The following is a 27,138-nucleotide window of genomic DNA, read 5'->3' as shown; positions in this document are numbered from 1 at the left end:
TCTATCTTGGAATCAATACTGTATATTCATTCCAAGGCAGAAAGAGGGCTAGGTAATGGGGGTTAAGTGACTTGCCCAGGGTCACACAGCTGGGAAGTGTCTGAGGTCACATTTGAACCCAGGACCTCCCATCTCTAGGCCTGGCTCTCAATCCACTGAGCTACCCAGCCGTCCCCTCACTGTCAGTTCTAAATTTGTCATTCTCAGTTTTGGATAGTTTATTTTATCATAAGTCCTCTGGATTCATGAATAGTCATCATGTTGATTTTAGTTTTTATGGTTTCCAAAGTTGCTTATTTTTTACATTGTACATTGTACAGATTGTTCCCCTGGTCCTATTCCTTTCATTCTTCATCAGCTTATTAGTGCCTTCTAAACTGTTTAAAAATTAATATCTATTTTATCATATGAATTATTGGTCATTATAATATAGAATAAGTTTTTATTTATTGATTCCTGATTAGTATAAGGAAGATGATATGGGTTTAAAGAAAATATTTATACCCTGGGGACTGCATTTCCCAGCATTCTTTACTCTTCCCAGGGTCCCCTTGTCTTGTGTCTCTGTGTTGCACCCTTGCGTGGGTTTGTTTATAAATTTTGCTGAAACCCATGCTGCGGGGGCTTTGGGGCTTTTGCTTTGGCTGGAGCATGTCAGGGTTGGGTCTCTGGCTTGGTGCTCTGCTCACTGGGCTGAAGGAACCCCTTTCTCTCTCTACTTGTTATTAAATCCTACAAATTTAAATACGTGGAGTATTCATTCATTTTTACTCTCATAATGGCAACATACAACAACTCTTAGCATCACTAAATATCAGAGCTGGAAGAGAATTTGAAAGTCTTCCAGTCCAAATACTCCATTTTATAGATATGAAAACAGAGATCCAAAGGTGTGGTGAGAGCCAGGATCAATCAACCAACAAGTGTTCATCAGATGCTCACTCTGTGTCGGGCACCATGCTGGATGTTGGGGATGCAAAGATAAAGATTGAAACAATGTCTACTGTCAATGATGTCTATATGTTTATGTATATAGAGAGTCTAAACAAGTTGTTCATCCTCGTTTTCAAGGTGGAATTGGGTCTAAATAAGGCAAAGTGGCACAAAGTTATATTCATTCTCTTTCCAAGTCATCAAAGTCCAATGTCAAGACCAGCCAGGACCACTGACCGTGGTCTGGGATGCAGGAGATAACCGTGGCATCTTCAGTGTCTAACCAGACTCTAAGCAGACCACAGCAGCAGCCTTCAGGGCTAATGGAACACATTGGGGTGTATGGGGTATTAAGGGCTTATTCGATCCACTTCAGGGCTGCCCCTCCACCTTTGGTGTCCATCTTTTATCCAACTCTCCCCTATGGCTCTAAGAAACTGCCACACTTTGGAAATAACCATCTCAGCTGAAAGACTAAATCAAGTTGAGGGGAACGGATGGGCCTCAAACCTGTTGGGGAGTTATAGGAACAGTTAGTCTACTTCAAGCATGGGAAGATGTCCCCCAGCAGAATAGGAGGATAAGAACAAATGAGTACAAGGTAGTTGAGTGCAAAGAATTTTAGAAGGTAATATTATGGAGTTTAGATCCAAAATGGAGCTTAGAGATGGCCTAGTCCAGTGATGGCAAACCTTTTAGAGACCAAGTGTCCAAACTGCAACTCTCACACTGACTGCAGGTGAGCTGCCCCCTTACCCCTGACAGGGGAGGGAGGAAGCACTGCCATTGGGCTGCTGGGTAAAGGGGCAGGTGATGGGAGAAATGTCCTCAGGTGCATATGGAGAGGGGAAGGGAACAGCCCCCTCTGGCATGCAGACCATAGGTTCGCCAACACAGGCCTAGTATATCCTCATTTTCTAAAGAAACTGAAGCCAGTGGAGGTTGGATGACTTGTCCAAAGTCATGCAAGTAGTAATTATTGGGTCTTCTGACTTCCTGGCCTATGGTACTTCCACTTTACCACATTGCAAGACAGACATTCACAAAATCACTATGTTGTAAATTTCTTTTTTGATTGTTGTATGTACTCATTTTTCAGATAAGCTTAGAAACAGAAGATAACACTAATATCTCAGAATCAAATATATCACTTTCTCCTCTGTAATAGTCTGTAAGTAGATGACATCACAGCTGCTAGGTAAAAATATCACTGAGGATCAAATATATTGGAAAAGAAATGAAACCAAGGAAAACAGGAAGTACCCCAACATGTTTTCCTCCATTCAGTCGCTTTTTCCTTAAGAAATACTGTAGTATCGATGACCAAATTTGCCTCTCTGGCACTGATGAATAGCATTTGGAGGACTCAAAATAAATTGCTTTTACATTCATGGTTAGTGCTTGACATGATTGCAAAGGTCTATATGTACTCCCCAACTGGTGGGGGAGACTGAAGCTGGTACATCTCTTGAACCTAGGATTTCTGAGCTAAAGTATGCTGTGCCGATCTGATGTCCACATTAAGTTCAGCATGAATATGATGAGCCTCTGGAAGTAGGTCAGAGATAGGGGAGGGTGAATGATGACTAAAGAAGGGAAGACTTGCTGAGTTCAGAAATGGAACGGTTTAAAGCTCCCATGTTTAACATCGGTGGGATTGGCCGGTACGAAGCTCCTCTACTTCAAACCTGGATGAGATAGGGAGACTTGGTATTTAATACATATTTTTAAAACTACCTCCTTTATACAAGTTTGAGTCTTATTAGGGAATTTTCAAACAATAATCCTATATCTTTTTTATCCTCCAAATCTTTTCTACTCAAACTTTGGATTAAACCCCATTTGTTTTTTTTTTAAATTTGTCACCCCTTATATGTTGGTAATGGAATACTATTGTGCTCAAAGGAATAATAAAGACCTCCAGGAAATGATGCAGAGCGAAAGGTGCAGAACCAGGAGGACATTGTACACAGAGCCTGATACATTGTGGTACAATTGAAGGTGATGGACTTCTCCATCAGTGGCAATGCAGTGATCCTGAACAACTTGGAGGGATCCACGAGAAAGAACACTATCTACAGTCACAGGAAACACTGTGGGAGTAAAAACACCAAAGAAAAACAACTGCTTGATTACATGGGTTGAGGGGGATATGACTGGGGATGTAGACTTTAAATGAACATCCTAGTGCAAACATCAACAACATGGAAATAGGTTCTGATCAAGGACGCATGTAATACCCAGTGGAATTGCATGTCGGCTACAGGAAGGATAGGGGGGAGGGAAGGTAGGCAAAGAATATGATTCTTGTAACCAAGGAATAATATTCTAAATTGACTAAATAAAAAAAATAATTATAAAAAATAAATTTGTCACCCTTCTCTTTACCTCAGTCATGTCTGAATAAACTCAGTGTTTACAGAACTTTCTCTAAAAACAAAAAGAATTGAATAAAAACCAGCCACATATCTGTAACATTCTGATAGTCTTGCTCTCTTTCAAGAGAGTTGTATGTTTCATTATTTATTCTCTGGTATCAGTACAATTGTTTTGTGATCATTCAGTTTGGCTTCTTTTCACTGTTCTTTTTATTTATATCATTGTAGTCATTGTGTATGTCTTCTGATTTTGGTTATTTTCACTCTGTATTAGTTTATAACATCTTACCATGTTTCTTTGAGTTCTTCACAGGTATTATTATGCCTTTTGGTGTATATGTGTTGTATTTCCTCTCCCTTACTTCAGTATATTGTTAATATACTGATGGCAACTACAGATGGCAAAGGCTCTTTCTTATTTTTAAAACTCATGCATTTTTGGTACCTATTTAATTAAATAAATTTTTATTGAACTGAGTTGCAAGGAAAAGTATTATGAGACCCTTTTTGAAAAGTGTGCTTGAAATGCACAATATACATTCCACTGTGCCTTCTTTTAAAAAAGTTTAATGTATTTTCACATTATGAAACTGGAAATTATAAAAAGACCATTTTCCAAAGACATTTTTCTTCTTCCCCATTTATTTTACAAAACTTTTTTACTCTTAATTTAAAAAATTTATTCTGTATCTTTTGTATTTGTTTTTAAAACGGGTCCATCTTTTGCATGTATCCTTTTCAAATATGAACTCATCAGAGAGTAAGTAGCCTATGCAATTGTAGTAATTTCTCAAATAACTAAAGATGAAAGAAACCTTAGTTTAGCCAACCTTCTCCTTAATGAAATGGGAGAATCAATTCTTTTAACTACAGAAACTTTGCTCATTCCTCTACCCAAAGCTGTCTCCTTACATATCTCCCTTATTTTTCATCAGGATCATTTGAGATATTTTCAGAATTTAATTTTTTTGAGATCATTCTATTTGTCTTCAGTCACCTTCCTTTTGAATAGTTTAAGTTCATGGAATTGTCAGTGATTCTAGAACTTCTTTAAATGTCTTGAAATCTGCTTTCCTAAACTTTAAGGTATTTAACTATGCTTAGTGTTCCCTTCCTTACTTATCACAAACCACAAATTAAAATAATAACTTTGATGAAAGGTTTCCAATACTTCCAGCCTACTTACAAATCAGCTTGTCCTTATAATCCTTAATTAGGTCCTTTCTATTTTTTTTTTTAAAGACAAAATCATCAGCAAGGTGAAATTTTATCAGGTACATTACATGACCACTACTGGTCCTTGCCATTTTTGTGGTCCTTTTCAGAAAATCATCAAACATATCTTCCATCTACCCACTAAATCAAAGTATAAGAGGTTGGCATATTCTAGATGGATAGTTTTGTTGAATATCAAGACCAAAAAGTCACTGTCAGTTGCACTGGACAAGGAGGAAGAGGAAAGTGGTCTAAAGGAGATGATACTAGATGACAGATGGAGTTCAGCTTAGTAGAATTTCCACATGATGCTCTTACATTATCAATGATCATTTGTCATTTCACTACAAAAAAGCAGAAAATCGTCACAGACTTCACCTGAAGTGTAGTTTAAAATGAAAAAAAAAAGTCAAGCTCTTGAAAGCAGGTAGCAGTCCACGAATTTCTTAACCATTATTAACAAATAGAATAACTCTACTGTAACTTCAACTTCATTTGAGTAGAACTTTTTTAGCTCTGACAATCTTCCCAAACCATTCTAAGGATCATCTTCTCAGATATGGTTTTCTCATTCTGCCCCTCTAACCAGAGTGCCCTCTTTGGAGAAAAGTTCATTTTTTATTTCCAGAACTCTTTAGTTCTAGGCTTTCTGAAATCATTTAGGTGCCTCAAACTGATAATCCAGTATGTACAAAACGTGTCTGGGAGAAAATGGTGGCCCTTTCTCATGTGTAAAAGAACTCCCTTTTTTCTAGATTGTGGCTACATAAATGTGAGGTATTATCATTATATTCTTACATATACATCAATTTTTTTCTTCATATTTGAAAATCACATTCATATGTCATGACAGAAATATTTTGATGCACTAATGCTACTTTCAATTCAGGTCTTAAACATTTATATTTTATTTATAGTAGGAACCCCTCTCCCCTTTTAAATAGGGAGACCTTGAAGCTGTTTTTTCTTTCTTTCTTTAAAAAAAAATCAATGCTGTTATTAACTCCAAACCAGTTCACAAAACAAACGTAAACCAATTGCTTAATAGCTACCTTTTTATTTGGCTTTACACTGAAAAGTCAACTTATAACAAGCCAGTCACAAGAAAAAGTTGTTTTTCAGAATGAGCAGTGATTCCATAGTGCACGTTAAGACTTTCAAAGGGCTCTGTGGAATAACAAATACTGACACACATTTATTACCTTTAAGGAAGTCAGCATCCTTCTCAAAGCATGATTTGAAATGATGGAATTGCATTGTTGTTTGGCTCAGGGCAAACCATAGTATTTTACAGTTGATATCAAAACAAGACATAATTCTACTTAACAATTAACAAGAAAAAGTTCTCAAATTGAGGTATTTTCCTTTAAGAAATTGTTTACTGAATATTACTAAATCATGTGAGATAGTTAGACTCAGCCTATTTAAAAACTTGAGAAAATATACAAAATAGTCAAAATTCTCAATGGATGTGCTTTTTTCCATAAAAGTTAATATAAACCATGAAACTAAGGGTTTTTTTAGTCCCCAAAGCTATCATTGAGGTGAGAGAGAGGGAGGTGAAGAATTAACACATGGTCAAACTCTCACCATAAAATATGCTAGTGTTTCCCCCTTTTAGGCTATGAAATATGATTTAATTTAGTGCAAGGTCAGTGTATTTATATACCTAGAACACATGGATGATATTTGGGAGATGGATCTGTGCCAAGGAGTTTCATCTTTGTCATGGTAGAAGACATTAAGGAGAAAAAGAGCTTCAAAATGATGGTACGCTGTACATATCTATCACCACATTGAACTCGGTAAGTCCACTGAATTATTTTAAAGGGATGTTTTTTTAAAATGTGTTGTTGGGGGCAGCTGGATGGCTCAGTGGACTGAGAGTCAGGCCTAAAGATGGGAGGTCCTAGGTTCAAATTTTACCTCAGACATGTCCTAGCTGTGTGACCCTGGGCAAGTCACTTCACCCCCAATGTCTAGCCTTTGCTACTCTTCTGCCTTGGAACTAATACATAGTACTGATTCCAAGATGGAAGGTAAGGGTTTCAGAAAAATAAAAAAAATGTGTTGTCATAAATTACATTCTTAGTCTAGAGTATCTTGAAGAGAGGGGCTTTAGTGTCACCCCCTCTAGTGAATTAGCATATTCGAAAAATGCTTGAGATCCAGGAGACATTAGTCAAAGGCTGGTGCCATGTACAAAACTCTTGGCCTTTCTCCACTATTAACACAAAGATCATTCTGAGCGGCATCTTTGTCTAAGTGACTGGGTTCTTTTTGGGAGGGGATGTGGAGAGAAAGAGAACATAGAATGGAAATGTTTGAGTTGGAAAGGGATGAGGGGAAGTGAAGGGCAACCACTGCTTGGTCAGTCAATTAATAAACATTTATTAAGTGCCCAATACATGGCACTTGGCACTTGGGGTACAAAGAGAAAAAGGAAACAGTTTCTGCCTTTGACAAGCTTACATACTTGATGTCAAGAAAACTACAAAGGGTTCAGCTATGGCTTAATTTAACACTCTCCATCGATGCCTGTGGAGCAGACAGTAAACCATTAAGGACTTTCATTTTAAAGCATGACTATTACATAGGTGTAGCTAGAGAATATTTGTAATGAAGAATTATTCTTTATAAAATATGGAATTAGCTTAAATAATATCTATACTGTACTGGTAGCACAATTCAGTTTTGCTGTATAGAACCCTTCTTTGTAATGGTACTCAGTGTAAGGATCGTCTGTGTTGGGTGGCTGTGTTCTTTTCTTTTAACAAAGATGATCTTTCTTAGGAAGAAAACTGGAATGGGTGGGGGAACCCCACATCTTGTCTCTGACAGGATGAATTATCTAGCATAAATGAAGGGAAAGGAAAACGTTTTCAATTTTAATAAGCTGAAAGAACATCACTGCTTCAGGAAGGGATGGGGACAGGATATACAATTTCATTGATAAAGGGGACTCCTGGATGAGGAGACTCCCTCTACCAATAAAGATACAACTTATACTTTTCTACAATTTATAGTATTATTGGGTGGCCTATAGCACTGTCAGGTTAAGTGACTTGTCAATGGTCACACAGTCAGCCAGGGCATTGCTAGGTCAGAGACAGCAATTTAAGCCAGATCTTTGTTGGCTTTGAGACTGGAGCTCTTCTCTACTATGCCGTGCTGCCTCGGTAGAAATATCTACATCAGCTATTACTTTCAAATGTGACCCAAGTGTCAGGAGCAGTGCATTATATGATCTTCAGGAGTCTTGTTTCAAAGGTAGCTTCATATTAAGAATATTACAAAATAAAAGTAAATCCAAACCATTTCAGGGGAAATGGCAACTCTTATTTGAGATCAGACTCATCTGTTTCTACTTCCTGGTTGTAGAGCAAGAAGTCAGTCCCAAGAGAGTTTAGTGCTTTTGTGTACTTTTAAAGGAGTGGGGGATGCAGGGGAGGAAGGAAGTATGCCACTCACCTTTTCAGCACAGATACAGCAAAAATCAAGGACCATGGGTGGAGGAAGGGGAAGCCACCACAGCTTCACTTGGACAACACGGCTATCCAACAGCTTCATTACTGTGGGGCTGAAAAGCCTGTGCTTCCTGCAAGGGGAATACTGAGTTTTCCTAGAGGATCAGCCCAGATGGACAGCACCTTGCTGTGAGGACCTGAACACCCCTTCCTTCAGTGAGCCAGGCATTGATCTTACTGGTAGAGGAAATATGAGGTTAAGAGGTGTAGGCTATAGGGTGCTCATCTCCCTTTGGTACTCAGGAGGTAGTTAGTTCATGCCCTCCAGAAAGAGAGATGGGAGCAGAGCAGACTGTTTTAGTTTTAAAAATCATTTATCTATGATTAAACTAGAGATCTTTGTGATGAACCTGGAGAGAAATAAAGAGTTACAAAAAGTTAAACCCAGAGCCTCAGTCAATATCCCAGAAAAAATTATAGTGTTACATTACTAATGATAATGGCATATTATTAAAAGCCAGCACATGTATGGCTACAGTTATTAGAAGACATTCTGGAGGAAGATTAAAGTATTCTTATTTCTTCTACATTTACAATTTTATAAGGGGCACTGGATATAGGAATTATGCACTACCCTGATTAGATTGTTTAATGTAAACAAAGCACTAACATGGTACAAGAGGTGGACAAACAGGAACCACAACTTGGACTCTCAAAATAGCCTCCATACACAGTAGTTTTAAAAAAGGGTCCTAAATAGAATTTTTCTATGGGATTCTTTTTCCTTCGTGAGATCTAAACCATATTTTTCTTTTAGTAAAATGCTTTTTACCTAGAAAAGTACTACTATAAATATTAACTTTGGTTAAATTTGTCCTCCAAAATATATGAAACATCTAGTTTGGTCTTTACAATAAAAGACAACATGTAACAAAATATATGCTTGAGTATATAAGATTTTTACATTTTATTTTTTCAACATTTAAAATTCAAAATTATTTTTGTGAAAGACAATGACAAAATGGATGTGACTATCCCCATTTATTCCCCACCCTCCCAACATATACATTCACAGGCCTGACCAACTGTCTCATGCCTGCTAATCCTGGTTTTCAAAACCATGGTAGCATAAAAAGTATTAAAGCTCTCCTTTCTCCCCCACCTGACAAAAAGAGTTATTTACCATAAGATTATCTACATTCACAGTTCTGAATGCACATGAACTAGTTAGAGTTATTACATAAGAAAAACAGAGAATCAGGAGGTACAAACATTCACTACAAGTCTGTGGATCAGAGATTTTTTTTTCTGAAAATGCCCAGTGGCATATCATACAAAAATCACTTCATATACAGACCTGAAAGAATTGAGGCAACTTCAGAATTGGGCTTTTTTTTTTTGGTCCCTTCCCCTCAGGATCTGAGTTCTATTAATTTCTTCCATTTACTGTTTTTAAAATATCATATTTGAACATTGGATCTTTCTCTCTTTAAAAGGACACAATGAATATGTATTCATTCTATCCTTTACAAAATACATACTAGTAACTTTTAGCTACTAAGTCCACATTTGAGTTGTTTTGTGTCCACTAGGTCCTATGAGGCTCTGAAATTCACTCTAATAGACTTATTTCACCCTTGATCTGAATAAAAAATAGAAATCTACATTCTTGTACACAAATTAGCAAAATTCAGGAAAGAATTTGACTTATCTAAATAGGACTGAAAATTTTAAAGTACTCAAAATTTCCTCTGGTAGGGGAAAAAAAAAACACACCTAACTTAAACATCCTTAGTGAAAATGAGACTTTTGTTATTTTTTCCTGGCTATGACATTCATTTTGTGAGGAGATGCCTAAAATACAAAATCCAGTTGTTTATAAATGAAAATAACTACATTATTTCACATAAGCCCAGAAGCACTTATATGCTTGAGGAAACATGTTAGAGCATGTAACCATTTACTGGGCATCAAGAATGAATTTCTGCTTAATTCTGGCCACAAAAGAATGCAAATCACGTACCACAAATAGGATCAAAGGGAAAACCAAATTATTCTGTCCTCCAAACTTCCTGGAAGCATCACTTTTGTATTTTATCTCTCTGACACAAAGAGAACAATTAAAATATATATAAATATTTCTATACACATATCCCAGTAAGACTGTTTCCCCCTCCTGATATGAAGGATTTTCCACATCAGTTTAACCAGGTGACACTTAGGAGTCAACATTTTAGAACAGGGACAGTTAATATGGCAAATGCGTAAGGCTGCACTAGTGCCTGAAAAGCAAGCTCCAGACCCTTCTTGCTACTTATATGTATTCTGTTCTTTTACAGGGCAAGCTATGTTCTGACCTTATACAGATTTCTCTTTCTTGGAAGATTGAACATAAAGAAAAATATTCCTAGTTCACTTTTCCTCTACCCTCACCTAGCCCCTAGCTCAAGAGATATCTATTTGCATAAAGGATAATTAAATATGGAGGGGGAGCCAAACCAATTTGGTAGAAAAAAGTTTGTGAGGATATTTATTTTTCTACTCCAAACATATTGTAGTTTTTCAAACTAAGTAAAATAATACAATATCCTGTAATCTGCTGAACTCCTTTCATTAAGAAAGAAGTTGTCTTCCATTTTTTTATCTTTTAGAGTTTTCAGCAGTATACAAATACTTTGATTGGATTAATCTACACTGAATTAAACCAATTTAAAATAAAACCCTAAAGTAATTAATAAGGGGGAAAAACACCAAGTAGGAATCCTAACACACAATTAGTGGAAACAGATAAGCTATTTTGGGTTAGGGGCTAGACTGTTAAGAGTACCTTTTGGGGTGACTAGACTCCAAGTGGCTAGGATAGCTTGCCTCAGGAGAAGTCTACTTGGAATAACACAGAGCCAAAACCAAGGGCTTAGTACATATAATATTAAAAAAATACAGAACTATAATTAAATATTCCTCATACACTGTTATGGGGTGGGGGAAGGAGGGAATGTAGAAAAACAAGTCTCCCTTTCATAAAAGTGTTGAATGTTTCCTGAAGTATCTAAATGAAGAGTATAAAAACATTTACAAGCTCCCACACAGATTTAGACAGACATAGAAAACAGAAAATGCCCCCTCCACATTCTGTATTTGGAAGGTGGCACATCTTTAGAATTGCTCCCCCAAACACACACTTGTAACAAATTAAAATTTTCAAGTGTAGACAAAGAGTGTCTTGGGGTCAGAGGTGGCTAACTTTTTGTACTACCATGGAATCGACAACATAAGGGACTGTTTGCAAAGTCTGAATGAAAATTAAAAACCAGATTTTTAGACCACTGTGTACCCTCCCAAAACTAAACCACCACCTTTGCATAATTTGTTAAATTTGGTACTGAAGACGGTCTGAATTTGACTGCCCTCAAACACAGAAATACACTGATCACCAAAGTGCACTTAAGACCACAGCTGCTACAGTATTCTTTATACGTGCACACTCCCTAAGACACTTTGTACATGAAATTAAACAATGGAATATAAATAACTGTGTGGCTTCTTTTCGAATACACATACAGGACAAGGAAGGTAGCACATTCACAGTCTTGGTGCTCACAGACTTTTTACAAAGAAACAACAACAAAAAACTCAAACCCAAATCTTTCCAGATAAGTTTGAAGAGAATAAATTTACATTGCATGGGAGATAAAGAAAAATGAGAAATTCTCACACAAATAACAGGGAGTCTCTATTTTCATGTGTATTGGAATGATCATGGAACCTAGGTAAGGGTTTCTCCTCCTCACCAGGAGAAGGAGATGATGCCTTCAGTATTAGTTCAATTTCTTCTGAAAGGGATTCCTCTCATCTTCAATATTGTCGGGGCTGAAGTCAGTACAGAAACCATTTGGAGTGGGAGCAGAGGGTGTCTGAACACAGCTTTCAAAACTTGCTTGGTCTGGATATAAATATTCTTCTGCAAAGTCTGGGTACACTTCTGCAAACCTGCTGAAGTCAGCTAGAAAAAAAGAGACATTTTGTGTTACACAGACTCCAGGTGGAAGGCAACGTTTTAAGGCTACAAGAATGTGTCACTATGTCTATGTTCCTATATAGTACATAGACCCTTCCTATAAGCCGGTGGCTGCTGTGGTTTTTCTTTTTCCTTTTTTTTTTGAAAGTCTATTTAATTAATTAATTAATTTGGGGTATTTTTCCATGATTATATGAATCATGTTCTTCCCTTCTCCTCCTCCTATGCCCTCCCCCCCATAGCCAACACATAATTCCACTGGGTTTTACATGTGTCATTGATTAAGACCTATTTCCATATTATTGATATTTGCACTAGGGTGATCGTTTAGAGTCTACATCCCCAATCATAACCCCATCGACCCATGTGATCAAGCAGTTGTTTTTCTTCTGGTTTCTACTCCCACAGTTCTTTCTCTGGGTGTGGATGCTGCTGTGGTTTTTCAAGGGGCCAGGGAGGAAAAATGTTTGAGATTCCTCCTCACCAAGGGATACTTATCCACCACCCAGGACACAATTATGCTGTATGAGCAAGTCACCAAATGCACTGGCCTTTGGGATCTTAAATTTAACATGTCCAAACAGAATTATCTGCCCCTGCCCCAAACCCTTTCCCCCCCTCCTGTTGAAGGGACCATTACCCTCCTAGTCATTAGGATTTGTAGCCTTAGAGAGCAGCTCTCACCTACCTCTCAAAACCCATTAGATGCAAGTGTTGTTTCTTTTAACATATATTTATAGAGCACCTATTTTGAGGCAAATAAGTGGCTCAGTGGAAAGAGTCAGTCCTGGATTCAAATCTGACCTCAAACACTTCTTAGCTGTATGACTCTAGGCAAGTCACTTAACCCCAATAGCCTAGTCATTACCTCTCTTCTGCTTTGGAACCAGCATAAGTATTGATTCTAAGACAGAACATAAAAGCTTTTTTTTTTTTTAAAAGGAGCTATGTGAACAGCACTGGGGATATAAATGAAAGTCAGCTCCCCACAACACCTCCCATGTTTGTCTCTTTCTCTCTCTCTTTTTTCTGACTCTCTTCCTCTCATGCCTACTTCAGCAGCCTCCTAATTGCATTTAGCATCTCTTCCCACAAAATTTCCCAACAACACAGCTCCCAAATTGACAGCTCTGACTGCTCCCCTACTCAAAAATGCCTAATGCCTCCCTCTAGCCTTAACAATAAAAAACAAGGTCTTCTCTTTGGCTGGTAGTCTTTGCTAATCTGACCGCAGCCTTTCCTGGCTCTCTGTATGTTGTTCTCCTTCACATATAGCCACACCCACTCACTGTCTCTCATCTTTAACATCTCATCTCCCATATGCCTGTTATTCCAGTCTGTTTCTTATCCCTCACCTCCACATCAGAGAATTTTTGGCTTCTTTTTATGCTCAGCTCAGAAGTCTGCTCTCAAAGGAGGCCTCACCCGATTGCCCAGTTGCTAAAATCCATCTCCCAAATTACTTTGTACATAATTTGTATTGAATTTTCTGTATAGCTATCATTTTTGCTCAACAGAATGTAAACTTGTCAAGTGCAGTGACTTTCTTTTTTGTCTTTGTACAATCAGTTCGTTGCCCAGTGCTCTGGCATAGAGAAGATGTTTAATAAGTGGTTTTTGAATGTTAAAATTATTATAACATTTTGGCAAAATACATTGGCAGATCCCTGAATTTTTTAAAAAGTAAAACACTTCTCAGTTCACTTGAGTAACTAAGTTAAATTTGTTATCATACTATTTCTGGATTATTCTTTCTTTAAAAATAATATTATATATTTGTGTAAATTCTCTGTGTCTACAATTTCATGGTTATAAATGACTTTTGAATTGTGATCACCAGAAAGAACCCAAAAGAAAAAACTGAAAGCAAAGTCAGAATTTCTGTGATTAAAGGCTAAAAGTTATCTTTTGGACAGAAGGAATTTTGCACCAGATAGATGGGCTTCATGTTGTACATATAAGATGGACATTTTGTTCACCAAAGAAATTCTCCCAAAATGAGTGTAATAGCTCTGCAAAGATACTACATTTGATGCACTTGGGTCAATAGATACAATACCTGTGGTCCTTCCATTTCTCACTGTTCATGGAGTCACAGTTAAGCTGAGTATTCAGAAATGATACTAGTCCTATCCCCTATGCCTGATACTTTTGCTGAACCCGTGCCATGACATGAGGATAGCTAAAGAGAGTGTAGGAGAGAGAGTCTCAATTTATGGGGTCATGAGCAAGGCAAAAGGGATAAATCATGGATCAAGATCAGATAACTCTACTCAACTGTGGCTCAAGTAGTGGCAAAAGTAGCCAAGTAGGGTCAAAGAGGAAGTATTTTCAAAATTCAAATTTTCAAAGAGGAAGCTTTTCAAAGTATAGGAAACAAAACCCTGGAAGATACTGGTATTTGCTCACATGCCTCTTTCTCTTGCAATATATTCAATGTAAAAAAAATAGCTCCATCATAGCCCTATTCATAATAATTAAGTACCCCAGTCTATATTTGGTTAACTTATCTTGAAAATGTTAGCCACTGAAGTATTTATTATCTTGGTTTCCTCTGGAAAGAAAGTCCATTAAAAGTAGCATAATGTGATCAAACTGCTTATAGTAATTGGTAGTGCTCATTAGTGACTTTATTATGTTGCATGTAACAGTATTAACTGTTTTCTGGAGAATATAATCAATCCCTGACTATGGCTGAGCTATTTCCTTTTCTTTTATGGGTATAACCAATTTGGATATTTACCCTAATAAAATGTCATACCAAGAATATAAAATGGCAAGTAGCAGCTGTTCCAAACCTTCCCCATCCTCAATGCTCCCTCCACCTGTTTTTGCACAGATAATTTCACCTCTTATTTTCCTGAGAAAATTAAGTCCATCTGTCATGAGATCCCTCATTTCCCCCATCTCAAACCTTTTCCACATTTTTATCTGCCCTCTTCTACCTTTGCTCTAGTCTCTGAGGAAGAGGCAGCTCAAAAAAGGTCAACCACTCAACTTGTGCCCTTGATTCTGTCTCCTTCTATTTCCTCCAGAAGGTTGCCCCACTGTGCACTTCTTGCTCTCATACTTTCCCATCTTTAATCGTTTCCCAATCATTCATTCTTTTATCTCCTCTATCCCCTACTCACGTAGCCTTCAAATTTCTTGAGTGAAAAGCCACTTTCTGCATGACTCTGCTTCTCAAGTAGGAAGTCATCCCAGAATTCATTCTCCCCATACTATACTGCCCTACTCAGTGGGCTATCATATCCTCCACAGCAGAGGTATCAAACATGGGACTCACTCCTGAGTACTGTAGGAATCATATTAAAATGTAATCTGGGGGGCAGCTGTACTGTAGCTCTCAGTGGATGGAGAGCCAGGCTCACAGACTCCAGGAGGTCCTAGGTTCAAATCTGGCCTCAGACATTTCCCAGCTGTGTGACCCTGGGCAAGCTCCTTTACCCCCATTGCCTAGCCCTTACCACTCTTCTGCCTTGGAACCAATACCCAGTATTGATTCCAAGATAGAAGGTCAAGGTTTAAAAAAAATAAAAATAAAAATAAAATATAATCTGGAAATATGTAACAAAATTAAGAAAACATAATAGGACATAGGTAATGTTAATATGTGATTTTCTAGGTCAGTATGTAGTCCACAGAGATCCTCATGTAAGACTCAGTGGGTCCCATTTCTATTTGAGTTTGACACCACTGCCCCCAAAGTAACTTTCAGATCTGTTCTTTGGTTGCCACTCTCACAGCTACTATCTTAATATAGGTTGTCCCTGCCTCTGCTCTGGACTACTGTCATAGCCTCCAAATTGACATTTTTGTCTTGAGTCCATTTCCCATAGAGTTGTCAAGTTAACCTTGTAGAGACACAAATGGAATTGGGTCACTTACGTGCTCAAAAATATTCAGGCACTTCCTATTGCCTCTAGGATAATATACAAATGCCTCAACCTGGCATTTAAAGTGGTCAATGATGTCTCCAGTCTACCTGTCTAAGACTTATTTTACATTATTCCTTTTCAGTGTAATGGAAAAGTCTCCTGCAGAAAATGGGAGTTGAACTAAATTTTGAAGGAAACCAGGGAAGCTTAAAGGTAGAGGCAGTAGATTATTACAGGAATGGGGGACACAGTTCAAAGTCACAGAGTCAGGAAATGAAATGGCAGCATAGCTTATTTCTTATTTGTCTAATTCCATTATCATAAGTACACATGAGCTTCTTGATTACAAAATATGTATCTTATTTTATTTCTGTATCCTCAGAGTCAGAGGTAGGTAGATGGAGCAGTACATAGAGTACCAGGCATGGAATCAGGAAGGTCTGAATTCAAATCTGGCTTCAAACATTTACTAGCTGTATGTGACTCTGGGCAAGTCACTTAACCTGTATTTGCCTCAGTTCTTCCTCTGTAAAATGGGGGCACAGTGGAGAAGGAGATGGCAAACCACTCCAGCATCTTTGCCAAGAAAACCCCGTAGACAAAGTCTATAGGATCACATAGATTGGACATGACTGAACAACGACATCCTCAGTGTCAAACATAGTATTTTGTATGAAGTAGGAAATTAATATTTGTTGAACTGAATTAGCCATTTGTGTTTATCCTGTTGTTGCCAGTAGTAAATAAAAAGGCAGTTTTATTGCTTCATGAACAACAGTAAGGTGAGTTCTGATATATTCTAGGTCATGAGGACAGAAAATCTGGTCAGAAGCAGAAGATGGCTAGAGTGGGAAGGACATAAAGGGTGGCCAATTTCTTGGGGCCTCAAACCAAAAAGAAATGTTACAAGAAATTAACTACAACTACTCAACATGGGGATTAAACTTACAGTCTGATTGAATTCATGATGCCCAATATGTTTTTGTTCTTTAGTTAATTGGCCACAGGCTAGAACAGAGCATAACTAGAAAAGAGAACTCTTATGAACTCAATCCGGGTCTGTGTATATATATTGGTTGGCTTCTACTATGTATAAGATATCTTCCCCAAAGCTAGTACCAAAGGAGTTAAAAACATCAATATAATTTTTTAACTGCTGAAATGGCTTATAACCAGTGACACCTTGTGGAAAATAATGAAACAGTTTTTGCTTAGAAACATTTCATAAAAACATTATAAAACTTCTTGCCTTCTCAGTGAGCAGGGAGGAGAGGGAGGAAGAGAATTTGGAACTCAAAATTTTAGGAAATGTTAATTTTTTTTAACATTTAACTAGGAAAAAACACAATGTTAAATTTTTTAGAATATTTCACAATAGAACTCTCTTTTTAAAAGATCAGCTGAATCAGTTTTCTGGGAAAACAAAAATACTTTGGTCATTTGTCTTGGAATTTATTTGTTCCTGGAAGCTTTAGTTCGATAGCCTGTTAAAATTAGCCTGTGTTAAAATTAGGATACTATCAATTTTAACATATACAATAGAAAGACTGAAAGAAATCATTTCAGACATATTTCATGGAAAATGTCAACTGTTTAATTTTCTTTAGTGATAAGAAATCTTCTAGTAAATAATAGTGAAGATCCTGGTTCCCTGTTGAAATCTCTGACTACCTAATCTAAATACAGCATTATCTCAAATTAATAATTTCCATGGATTCTTATAATGATATCATTATTTTGTGACATTAAAAAATGACAACATTAAGAATTAGAAAGTTTAGGGTTTAATTTCTACTTTTCCATTATCAACCTTGGGCGAGTTTCTACAATTCTATGTTCTTCTGGTTTCCTCCATGTAAAATATGACACCAAATCTTGATTGTCTGCTTTGTGAACAATCTATAATAAATAACCCTAAAAATCTTAAACTGGGCAATTTCTGCTGCCTAGAATAATCTGGGGTCACTTTTGCCTGGACCATTAATTGTTACAGTTAGGAAGAACAGCGTGTTAATTTTATTATATAACAAAGTATAGTTAAGAAGGTCCATTTAAGTTTTAAATATAAATGGCTTTTTGATTATTTAACTGTTTTATTGCTGTTTAATCTTTATCAGCACAGAAAATTTAAAGTTGACAATTTTAAAAAAAGTCAAGCTAGATAGTATCAGGTAAATAAGTTTTCTTGCATATTGGATATCATAAGTGGTACATGAATTATGGGTATCATTTTGAGAACCATGACAGAAATTAAAAAAAAATTTCCCTAGATGCTAGTGTAGTTCTCCCAAAACATGGAGGAAGCTAACAACAGAAGGAAAAATGTCAAACAGAAGTATGCAAACAAGAGTGGTCAGACCTCAAAGATCCTTGAAATCTTCTAATACATGACCTCAGTCAACTACTCCGAAGACTTCAATAATTTCAGAAGCAACAAACGATGACTCAAATACTAAGTTTCACACTAGTTTGTGTATGAGGAAATGGAAGAAATTTCAGGTTGTTTCTCAAAGATAAAGGATGCAGAAAGGAGATGGAAAGAACTCAAGAGGACCAGTTTACAATAAGGTCTGGAAATCCCCTACTTTAGCAATCCTGTGAAGGTTGAAAAAAGGAGATATAAAGACAAGGATTAAAATGACCTTTTAGGGGAGGGAGCATAATTCTCATTTCCTTTTTCTACATTTGTTGGATATTTTCAACAATAGGCAATTTGTAACGTAGACTCTCTAGGATTGCCTAGAACTCCAAAAATACTTTTGAACATATTACCATATACAACTTATATTGTGTTACCTGTCTTCTTGGGGAGGGGTTGGAGGAAGGGGATAAAAAAGAATGTTACATATTACATATATAAAAAATAAATGTTAATTAAAAAAATTACTTTGGAACTTACCAAATGTGATCTTCTCTTTTTCTTCTTCATCTATAGCTCTAAAAAGTTCAGTTACATTAAGCTCTGCAACACCTATGGCAGTCTTCAGAATACAAGCCAAGTCCTCTGCTTTTATGCTTCCATCTTCCTGGGATTCGTACATCTGAAAAGGCACAATACAACCTCATTCATTTATGCCCTTCCCTTCCTGCTTAAATTCATTCTCTCTCTCTCTCTCTCTCTCTCCCTCTCTCCCTGTCTCTCTCTCTCTCTCTCTCTCTCTCTCTCTCTCTCTCTCTCTCTCTCTCTCTCTCTCTCTCTCATGGCCCAAATCCAGTTGCATCTGCTCTATAAAGCCTTGCCTGATAGTTTCAGACTATACATAAGTATAATCCCCTCATTTCAATCTTTACTGTTCAATGAATATTTACTGTCTGCCTATAGTATTTACTAAATAGTCTCATATTACTTATTTTATACATTTATCTCTTTCCCCCTCTCTCTCCTAGTAACCTCCCTATCCCTCTGTCTCTCTGGAGCCAAGGCAGATAAATGTCCAGACCAAAACAAAAACAATTATGAGATCAAATATGTCAAAACTGTGCACATTAAATTAAATTAAATTAAATTAAATTAAAGAATTAAAGAACAGCCAATTCAGTTCCCAGGTTCGTATCATTAGCCTCAGTCAAATGCATTGATGGTTGATGCTATGGAGGTCTGGGTTAAATTTCTTCACCCATTCCCTCCGAAATGCTAAATAATGTTTATATTCATATTCAAGTTCCTATCTTTCTTTATCAAACTCCTCCAGTGGCTTTCTATCATAGATGACACCCAGATATGTAGCCAGGGTTACATGGCTCAAAGGTCTCCTGGGAACTCAACTCATGAACTCATGACATCTACATGGTCCCCATTCTCTATCCAGTGGTTTGTCTGAGTTAAGAAGTTAGATTTTTGTACAAGATGGAAGAAATAAAGGGAAGGAAAGACAGGAACAAAATGACCTTTAGAAAATGTCCTTATGGGACCACAAACTACAACCCTAGATTCTCTTTTGCAAGGATTTGGATCTTAAAATATATATTGTAGGCACATGCAGCAGCTCTTCTGGAGATAAGTTCTTGGTTTGCAAAGTGGCCAGGATTGTGAAGAGAACTTGGTGGGGCTGGCTGGAAAGTAATGGCTTTGAAGACAGTTGTTGCTTAGAACAATCAAGAAAGTGCTAGTGAAAATAAAATGAAAGAGGGAATTCACTAAGCCCACCTGCTCATGCCACTCACTTCATGCTCTGAGAATCCCCTGCCTAGATATATTCAAGATGCTGTTGGCTAATACCCATGACCTAGACCTGCCACCATGTATCTGAAACCATGGTCAGTTGGATAGATTTTCCATATCTTAGGCAGATTCCCTATTTATTGGCAAGAAATTTAGCCTTTCAATAAACTTCAGCGGCTCTCTATTACTTTTGGGATTGGATAATCAATCCTCTGGTTTTAAAGCCCTTCATAAGGTGTTCCCTTCTTGTCTTTCCAATCTTATATTTTACTCCCCTTTACATACTTTGTGATCTGGGGACAATGACTTCCTTGTTGTTTCCCTCAGAAGACCTTCCATCTCCTCAACTCCCATGCCTTGGTGCTAACTGTCCTCCATGCCTACAATGCTCTTTCTCTTTATCTCTGTCATCTGGTTCAAATAAATTCCATCTTTTCAAGAATCTTTTCCAGGTCCTCCTTAATGCCAATACCTTCCCTCCAAAATTATTTCTGATTTATCCTGCATATATTTTGTATATACATGGCTGTTTATATATTGTTGTGCTCATTGGATTGTGAGCTTTTTGAGGATAGACACTGTTATTGCCTTTCTTGACTTTATATGTCAGCTCTCAGCGAAGTGCCTAACATATAAAAAGTTCTTAATGAATTTTGGTTGCCTGATTGAATGTAACTTCAAGAAGACAGGGAGCTACAGCTTATGCTTCTGAGAATATATCAAGCACTTACCAGACCCTCAGTGACTCATTCACAATTTGTGTTAAAGCTAGATCCTCATTAGTGTGAATAATCAATCTTCTGCAGTGATTGCTTGTATTCACATTTACATTATTTGAGGTTATCATTATCTAAAAAAATGATCCTTTATTCCAGTTGAATGGAAATCTGCAGTGCAGATTCAAATAATGTAGCCACTTCAAGTGGATTCATCACGTACCCTAACTGGAATCCATCTGTACACCAGATAAATCATTGCCCTACATTTCATGTTATTTTGGACATAGCCTGACCAAGAGACAAAGGATTTATAAGGCTAATCAATGGTTTAACAAGATGAAGGGCAAGGGTACAGTCTTAAGCTTTTATATTAAGAATAATTTCTTCCATAAAATGGAGATGACAAAATTTGGCACTACCTATTCCACAGGACTTTTGTGAGGAAGATGCTTTGCAAAACTTAAAATCTTAATTGTGAGTTGTTATTATATTAGTTATTATTTGGTGGAACTGAGCCACTGCTTTCTGTGTTTATTTTCAAAGCCTCTTAAAGTAGGTTAATCCAATATGTAAAAAATACATAAAAAAAGGCCTGGGAAGTGGTTCAGTGTTTAGAAAGCTAGGCTTGGGGTCCTAAGGGTCTGGGTTCAAATATGACCTCAGACACTTCCTAACTGATCATGGGCAAGTCATATAACTCCAAATGCCCAAATAACACTTGCCATTCTTCTGCCTTGGAACTAATCTTAAGATAGAAGGTAAGGAGAGGCAAGAAAATGATGTACAGAGTCACAATCACAGAGTAAATGGAAAGAACACCCCCCAAATGACTGAAAAGTAAATGTTGTAAAATTATAAAAGGAACTTTTAGGAAGAAAATAAGCATTTATATAGTACCTTCTATGTGTCAGATACTATGCTAAGTGCTTCTTACAAATATCTCATTTGATCCTCACAACAATCCTATGAAGTAGGTGCTGCTCTTATTATCCCCATTTGACAGTTGAGGAAGTTGAGGCATACAGAAATTTAGTAAATGCTTTGAGACTAAATTTGAACTCAAGTATTCATGACTCTGGGCAGCTAGGTGAAACAGGGGATAGAGTGCTGAGACCAAAGTTAGGAAGACTCCTCTTCCTGAGTTCAAATCTGACCTCAGACACTTGCTAGCTGTATGACCCAGGGAAGTCATTTATCCTTATTTGATTCAGTTTTTTCATCTGTAAAATGAGCTGAAGAAGGAAATGGCAAACCACCCTAATATCTTTGACAAGAATACTACAAATGAGATCACAGAGAGTTAGAAATAACTTAATAACAACAAAAAATCATGGCTCTAGGTCCAGCAGCTCATCTGCCAAAGAAGACTATAAGAGAAGATACCATTCCCTGTTTCTTTGCAGAAGGGGGATGTTCATGAATGTGGAGTTGCATGTATTTTAATATTTTTAATGAGATGATCAGTTTTGTTAATTTTTTTTGTCTTCTCTGTATTTTTCAAACTTATTTTTTTCTTTGTTATATGGGATGGCTGTCTGGAAGGAGGGAAGTAGAAGAATATAGGGAGAAATCAAAGTGATATAAAAGCAAGATATTAATATTGACTTATTGTAAACACTAGAGAAAGTCAATTTATTAAATATTCAGAAGATTTAGAGAATATAACAACTATGGGAACTTATTCATTCTCTCTGTTCCAGTTTGCTAACCTATAGAAAAGGTGACAGTAACATCCCCTTTATAACAGAGTTATGAATAATTACTACCATCCTTGCAACTTCCTTCTGTTTAAGGAGGGAGGGGATTTAATTTATCTGTCTTAGACACTCTAACTTTAAACCACTGAAGAAGATGTTTTGTTACTTTCCTTTATAATTGACAAAGAAGACAATTTTATGGTTCCATGGCAATTAATTAAATATTAACATAATTTTCTGAAACTTGAGGTTATGTAGCTTTACTCTAGGTAAGAAAGAAAAATGTCAAAAATGATTCACTTTTAATACACTGTCAATTCACATAAAAATGATACCACTTGCCTTAAAAGCCAGCTGAATTGTTTCCAAAGTCTTGGATGGTCTACATACTACAGATAAAGCAATTACATATTCTCGTAGGTCAATTTTACCACTTTCATCCTGTAAAGGAAAGCAACCATTAGATTAATGTTTTATCACCTCTGTCAGAATTTAAGAAATGATCAACAGTATTAAAACTTAAAAACATTAATTGGTTATTAGTGGAAAATAGCCCATACATATACATGTGTATATACATGCAAACATACAGATCTTTTAAATTATTGTTGTTGAGACATAACCATATTGGACTAGCTCGAGATTTGATGATCTCCCAATTCCAAAGGTTGTTGTTTAACTCAAACTACTGGCATATACTGGCAATATGACCCTGGGCAAGTCCCTTAACATTTTAGTGATTCTTCCCTCCCCTTCCCCTAGTAACCTCCTATCCTAGGCAATTCTCTTAATACTATCTATTAGCGATAGCAGCTATCCTGCATTGGTAGAAGTTTCCTCAGTGGGAGCTCCCTATACTAATGATATAATATATTTGGCCCAAAATGTTTTTTAAAAAAATTGTAATCAATTAAAATTTTTGAATTAGTCATGGCACAATCACATCTTTTTCTTCTATTAAAAAAAAACACCTTTACTTTCTCTTCTAGGAACAACTCTGGGAGGAGGGCAAAAACTAGGCAAACCAAATTAAGTGACTTGCTTAGGGTCACATAGCAAGAAGTGCCCGAGGCCAGACTGGAACCCAAGTTGTTCTGACTCAGGGTCTGGTGCTCTATCTACCGTGCTACCTAGCTGACCCTCTCACAAAGGCTTCTAAACACAACATGTACAAAGATTCAAGAGGCACCATGGTGAAATAGAAAAACTGACCCTAAGAGAGTGATACATTTCTGGGTTTTGGGGTCCCCATTTGAAAAAGGGGGTTCCTAGATCCTTCTAAGATCTTTTTCAGCTCTATATTTGTCATCCTTTCCCCGAATAATCTCTCCCCACCGTGAAGATTGGATTTAGCTATTTCCTGTTTGTAACAATGAAGATACTTAGTTTAACAAAATCAGGAATGTCTTGGGAACTCTAAATTACTCCACCCTACTTAGATCATACTTTAGGGGAAGATAAAGTTGTAATCTCCTGATTGAACAATGAAGGTACTTAGTTCTCACCTTATAGTGAAGCTAGAACTTTAAGCTAAGATCTTAATACAAAAAGGTGTTAAGTAACTATAAAGGTTAAATTAATCACAAAAAGGTCAAGTAACTCACAAAAGGTGAACTTAACAAAGAAGTGTTAAGTAACTCTAAAGATATAATCAAATCAAAGAAGATGAGAACTAAAAGTATGGGCAGTTCTGGAGAAAAGCCTTTGATATGATTGGTACATGTGAAAAATTAGAGGAGACAAAAGGGTGAAAGGTCTATATATTTGGGATTTTTGCTCTCTCCCACACCTTACTGGTGGTGGAGAGTTAGCCGAGAGCAGCGTGCTGAGCCTTCTGGCATCTTAGCATGGCTAAAAGCTATTTGTCTGGTTCGGTGGTGAGTTTTTGGCTGAGTTTCCTCCTTTACTTTTCCAACTTTATCCCCTTAGAAGCCTCTAATCTTCTTCAGAGACCTAGAGGCGGGAGTTTTAAACTCCCCCTGGCACAGGCCAGGCAGGAGGAATCCTGTATCCTCTTCCCTCCTTCTCCTTAAATTCCTTCCCTCTATATTAATTAAATTACCATAAATTTCCAGATTGACTTGAATATTTTATTTGGGATTTTCCCCGGAGACCAATTAAATCTAGATTTTAGTCACAACCCTAAAATTATCTTGATACCACCACCATGTTTAAAAGTGCCTTGTATTCAAGTAGTGCTCATAAAAGTTTGTCAAATAAACACGTGAGAATTTATTTTAAAAACTGTTTTTTGAACCCTTACCTTCTATTTTATATCAATACTGTTTGTTGGTTCCAAGGCAGAAGAGCAGTAAGGGCTAAGCAATGGAGGATAAGTGACTTGCCCAGGGTCACATAGCTAGGAAGTGTCTGAAGCCAGATTTGAATCTAAGACCTCCTGTCTCTTGGTTTGGCTCTCAATTTACTAAATCACCTAGCTGCTCCCAATCCGTGAGAATTTAGCAAAGCTTTTCTTAATAGAGGGCAGGATCTGGCTTACCAACTCAGTCTCCAGTTTCCATTGGCAGCTTGATTTAGTTTGAACTCTATAGAGCAATGCTCCTAGGCTAAGTGCCCTCTGCTCACTCCCCCTTTTCTTCTCTTTCCAGTTTCCCTTTGTATTTTTCCCTGGTTTGATTGTAAATTCTTGAGGGCAAAGAATATCTTTTTCTTTTTAAATTTGTATCCTAGCACTTAGCACAATGCCTGGCATGAAGTAGGTACTTAATAAATGTTTACTGAATCAAATTGAATCTATTCACAGTAAAACCCAAGTGTCTGGAACAAATATAAATAAATATACATTGAAAAGTTAATAAAACAGCCAAGGGGAGCCAGTACCGTTAAAGAGAATTGCATAGGGACAGACAGAAGTGGGGGATGGAATATTCAATACACTCAGTCCTGAAACATTTATTAAGTACATGCTATATTCCAGTCCTCTGTACCAGGGGCTGTGTATACAGAGAAGAAATAATTCTTAGTCTTGAAGAGTTTACCTTGTAATAGAGATGACGTGTAGAGGTATAAGCATATATAGAATAAATTCAAAATGAATATTAGGTCTTTGAGGAGGGAGGACACTAGCAGTTGAGGGGGGTGTTCAGGAAAGGCTTTGTGTGGAAGGTGGTAACTAAATTGTATCTTGAAGGAAGAGAGGGAATGAAATGGCCAAAGAACAGCTGGCAGATGAGTTTGTCTGGAATGAAGTGGTACAAAAATGGGAGTAATATAAAATAAAGCTGGAAAAGTAGGTGAAAGGCAAATTATGGAGGGTTTTTAATGCAGACTAAAGAATTTGCATTTAATCAGTTAAGTGAAATTAAGGATAACTATTATAGGAAAGAGGAGAATTAAGAGAAATACAACTAATTTCAAATTTTTGAAAGGCTATCACATAGAAGAAAGATTAGATTGGTTTTACTGGTATGCATTGGTATTAGAATAGAGGTAAGTTTCAGAGAAGTAGATTTCTGCTTAAAAAAAAAAGACAGGCAGAAAGAAAGAAAGAAATGAAGGAATGGAGGAATGAAAGAAGAAGAAACAACCTTAACAATGAGAGCATTATAAAATGGCAATGGGCTCCCTTCAATCAATAGCAAAGTCAAAAAGAGTCTGGATGACCACTTATAATATGTGTGCACAACATACATGTAAGTACGAGTATATGCAGAAACACATGTACATTATATGTTGTATAACATAACATATTACACAACTAGTTTATGTTATCTATAATGTTATCTACACATGTGCATATAACATAACAATATACACACTCAGGTCTACATGTACTTATGTATACACATGCCATACAAATGACATGTGTAATATAGCACAAATTATATTACACCCATGTTATAGGCAGTGTATATTAACATAAACATACAATATGCTCATGCGTACACACATAAATGTACATGTGCATCATATGCTGTTGTGAAGATTGGATTTGGCTATCCCCTGATTGTAACAATGAAGGTACTCAGCTCTTCCTTTATTGTGAAGATTAAATTGTAATCCCCTGTCTATTTTTAGATTTTAAACCCCCAAAGTGTTAACTCAGTATTTAAAGTTGATCTACCCATTTTAACCACAAAAAGGGGTGAACTAACTACAAAAAAGGTGTGAACACCTTTTCATACATTTCATGGGCAGTCCTAGAGAGGAGTGTCTGCTGTGATTGGTAGATGTAAAAATTTAGGGGAGGTGACACAAGAGAAAGAGGTCTTTAAATAGAGGAAACAGAGAAAGTTCAGGGAGTCACTTGGAGTTGGACTGGAAGAGAGACTGGAAGACAGACACTCAGACTTGAAGTGAAGACACTTGGCTATGGAACTGGACCCCTGGAGGAGCTCTTGCAGGAGACCTCAGACTGCTTTTCTTTTAGACAGTCACCATGGTGAGTGAAAGGCTGACTTAGTTTCCCTGCCTTTCTGGAGGTGTGAACCTTCGAGAAAGGCCGGTTGTCTTGAGACTGCTTTCCCCTGGCTAGGGTCTGAGAATTTCTACCTGGCTCAGAGGAAGCCGGAACGCGCTCTCTCGCTCGCTCTCTCTCTCTCTCTCTCTCTCTCTCTCTCTCTCTCTCTCTCTCTCTCTCTCTCTCTCTCTCCCCCTCTCTCCCTCTCTCTCCCCCTCCCCCTTTTCTCTCTTCCTTAAATAAACTGCCAT

General features: G+C 37.1%; 1 protein-coding gene across 1 annotated transcript in view; it reads right to left on the bottom strand.

The window, feature by feature from the left end:
• Positions 1–5,567: 5,567 nt before the first annotated feature.
• LPCAT1 (lysophosphatidylcholine acyltransferase 1) overlaps positions 5,568–27,138 on the bottom strand; it is a 183,485-nt gene continuing 161,914 nt past the window's right edge. The window contains exons 12-14 of the mRNA XM_001369539.5: positions 22,810–22,908; positions 18,789–18,930; positions 5,568–11,996 (exon numbers count right to left, since the gene is read on the bottom strand). Of these exons, the coding sequence (XP_001369576.2) occupies positions 11,812–11,996; positions 18,789–18,930; positions 22,810–22,908 (426 nt within the window). The 3' untranslated portion in view covers positions 5,568–11,811. The remainder of the gene's footprint in view (positions 11,997–18,788; positions 18,931–22,809; positions 22,909–27,138) is intronic.

This window comes from Monodelphis domestica, chromosome 3 (genome assembly GCF_027887165.1).
Source record: "Monodelphis domestica isolate mMonDom1 chromosome 3, mMonDom1.pri, whole genome shotgun sequence".
NCBI lineage: Eukaryota > Metazoa > Chordata > Mammalia > Didelphimorphia > Didelphidae > Monodelphis > Monodelphis domestica.
This window is presented reverse-complemented; position numbering and strand designations above follow the sequence as displayed.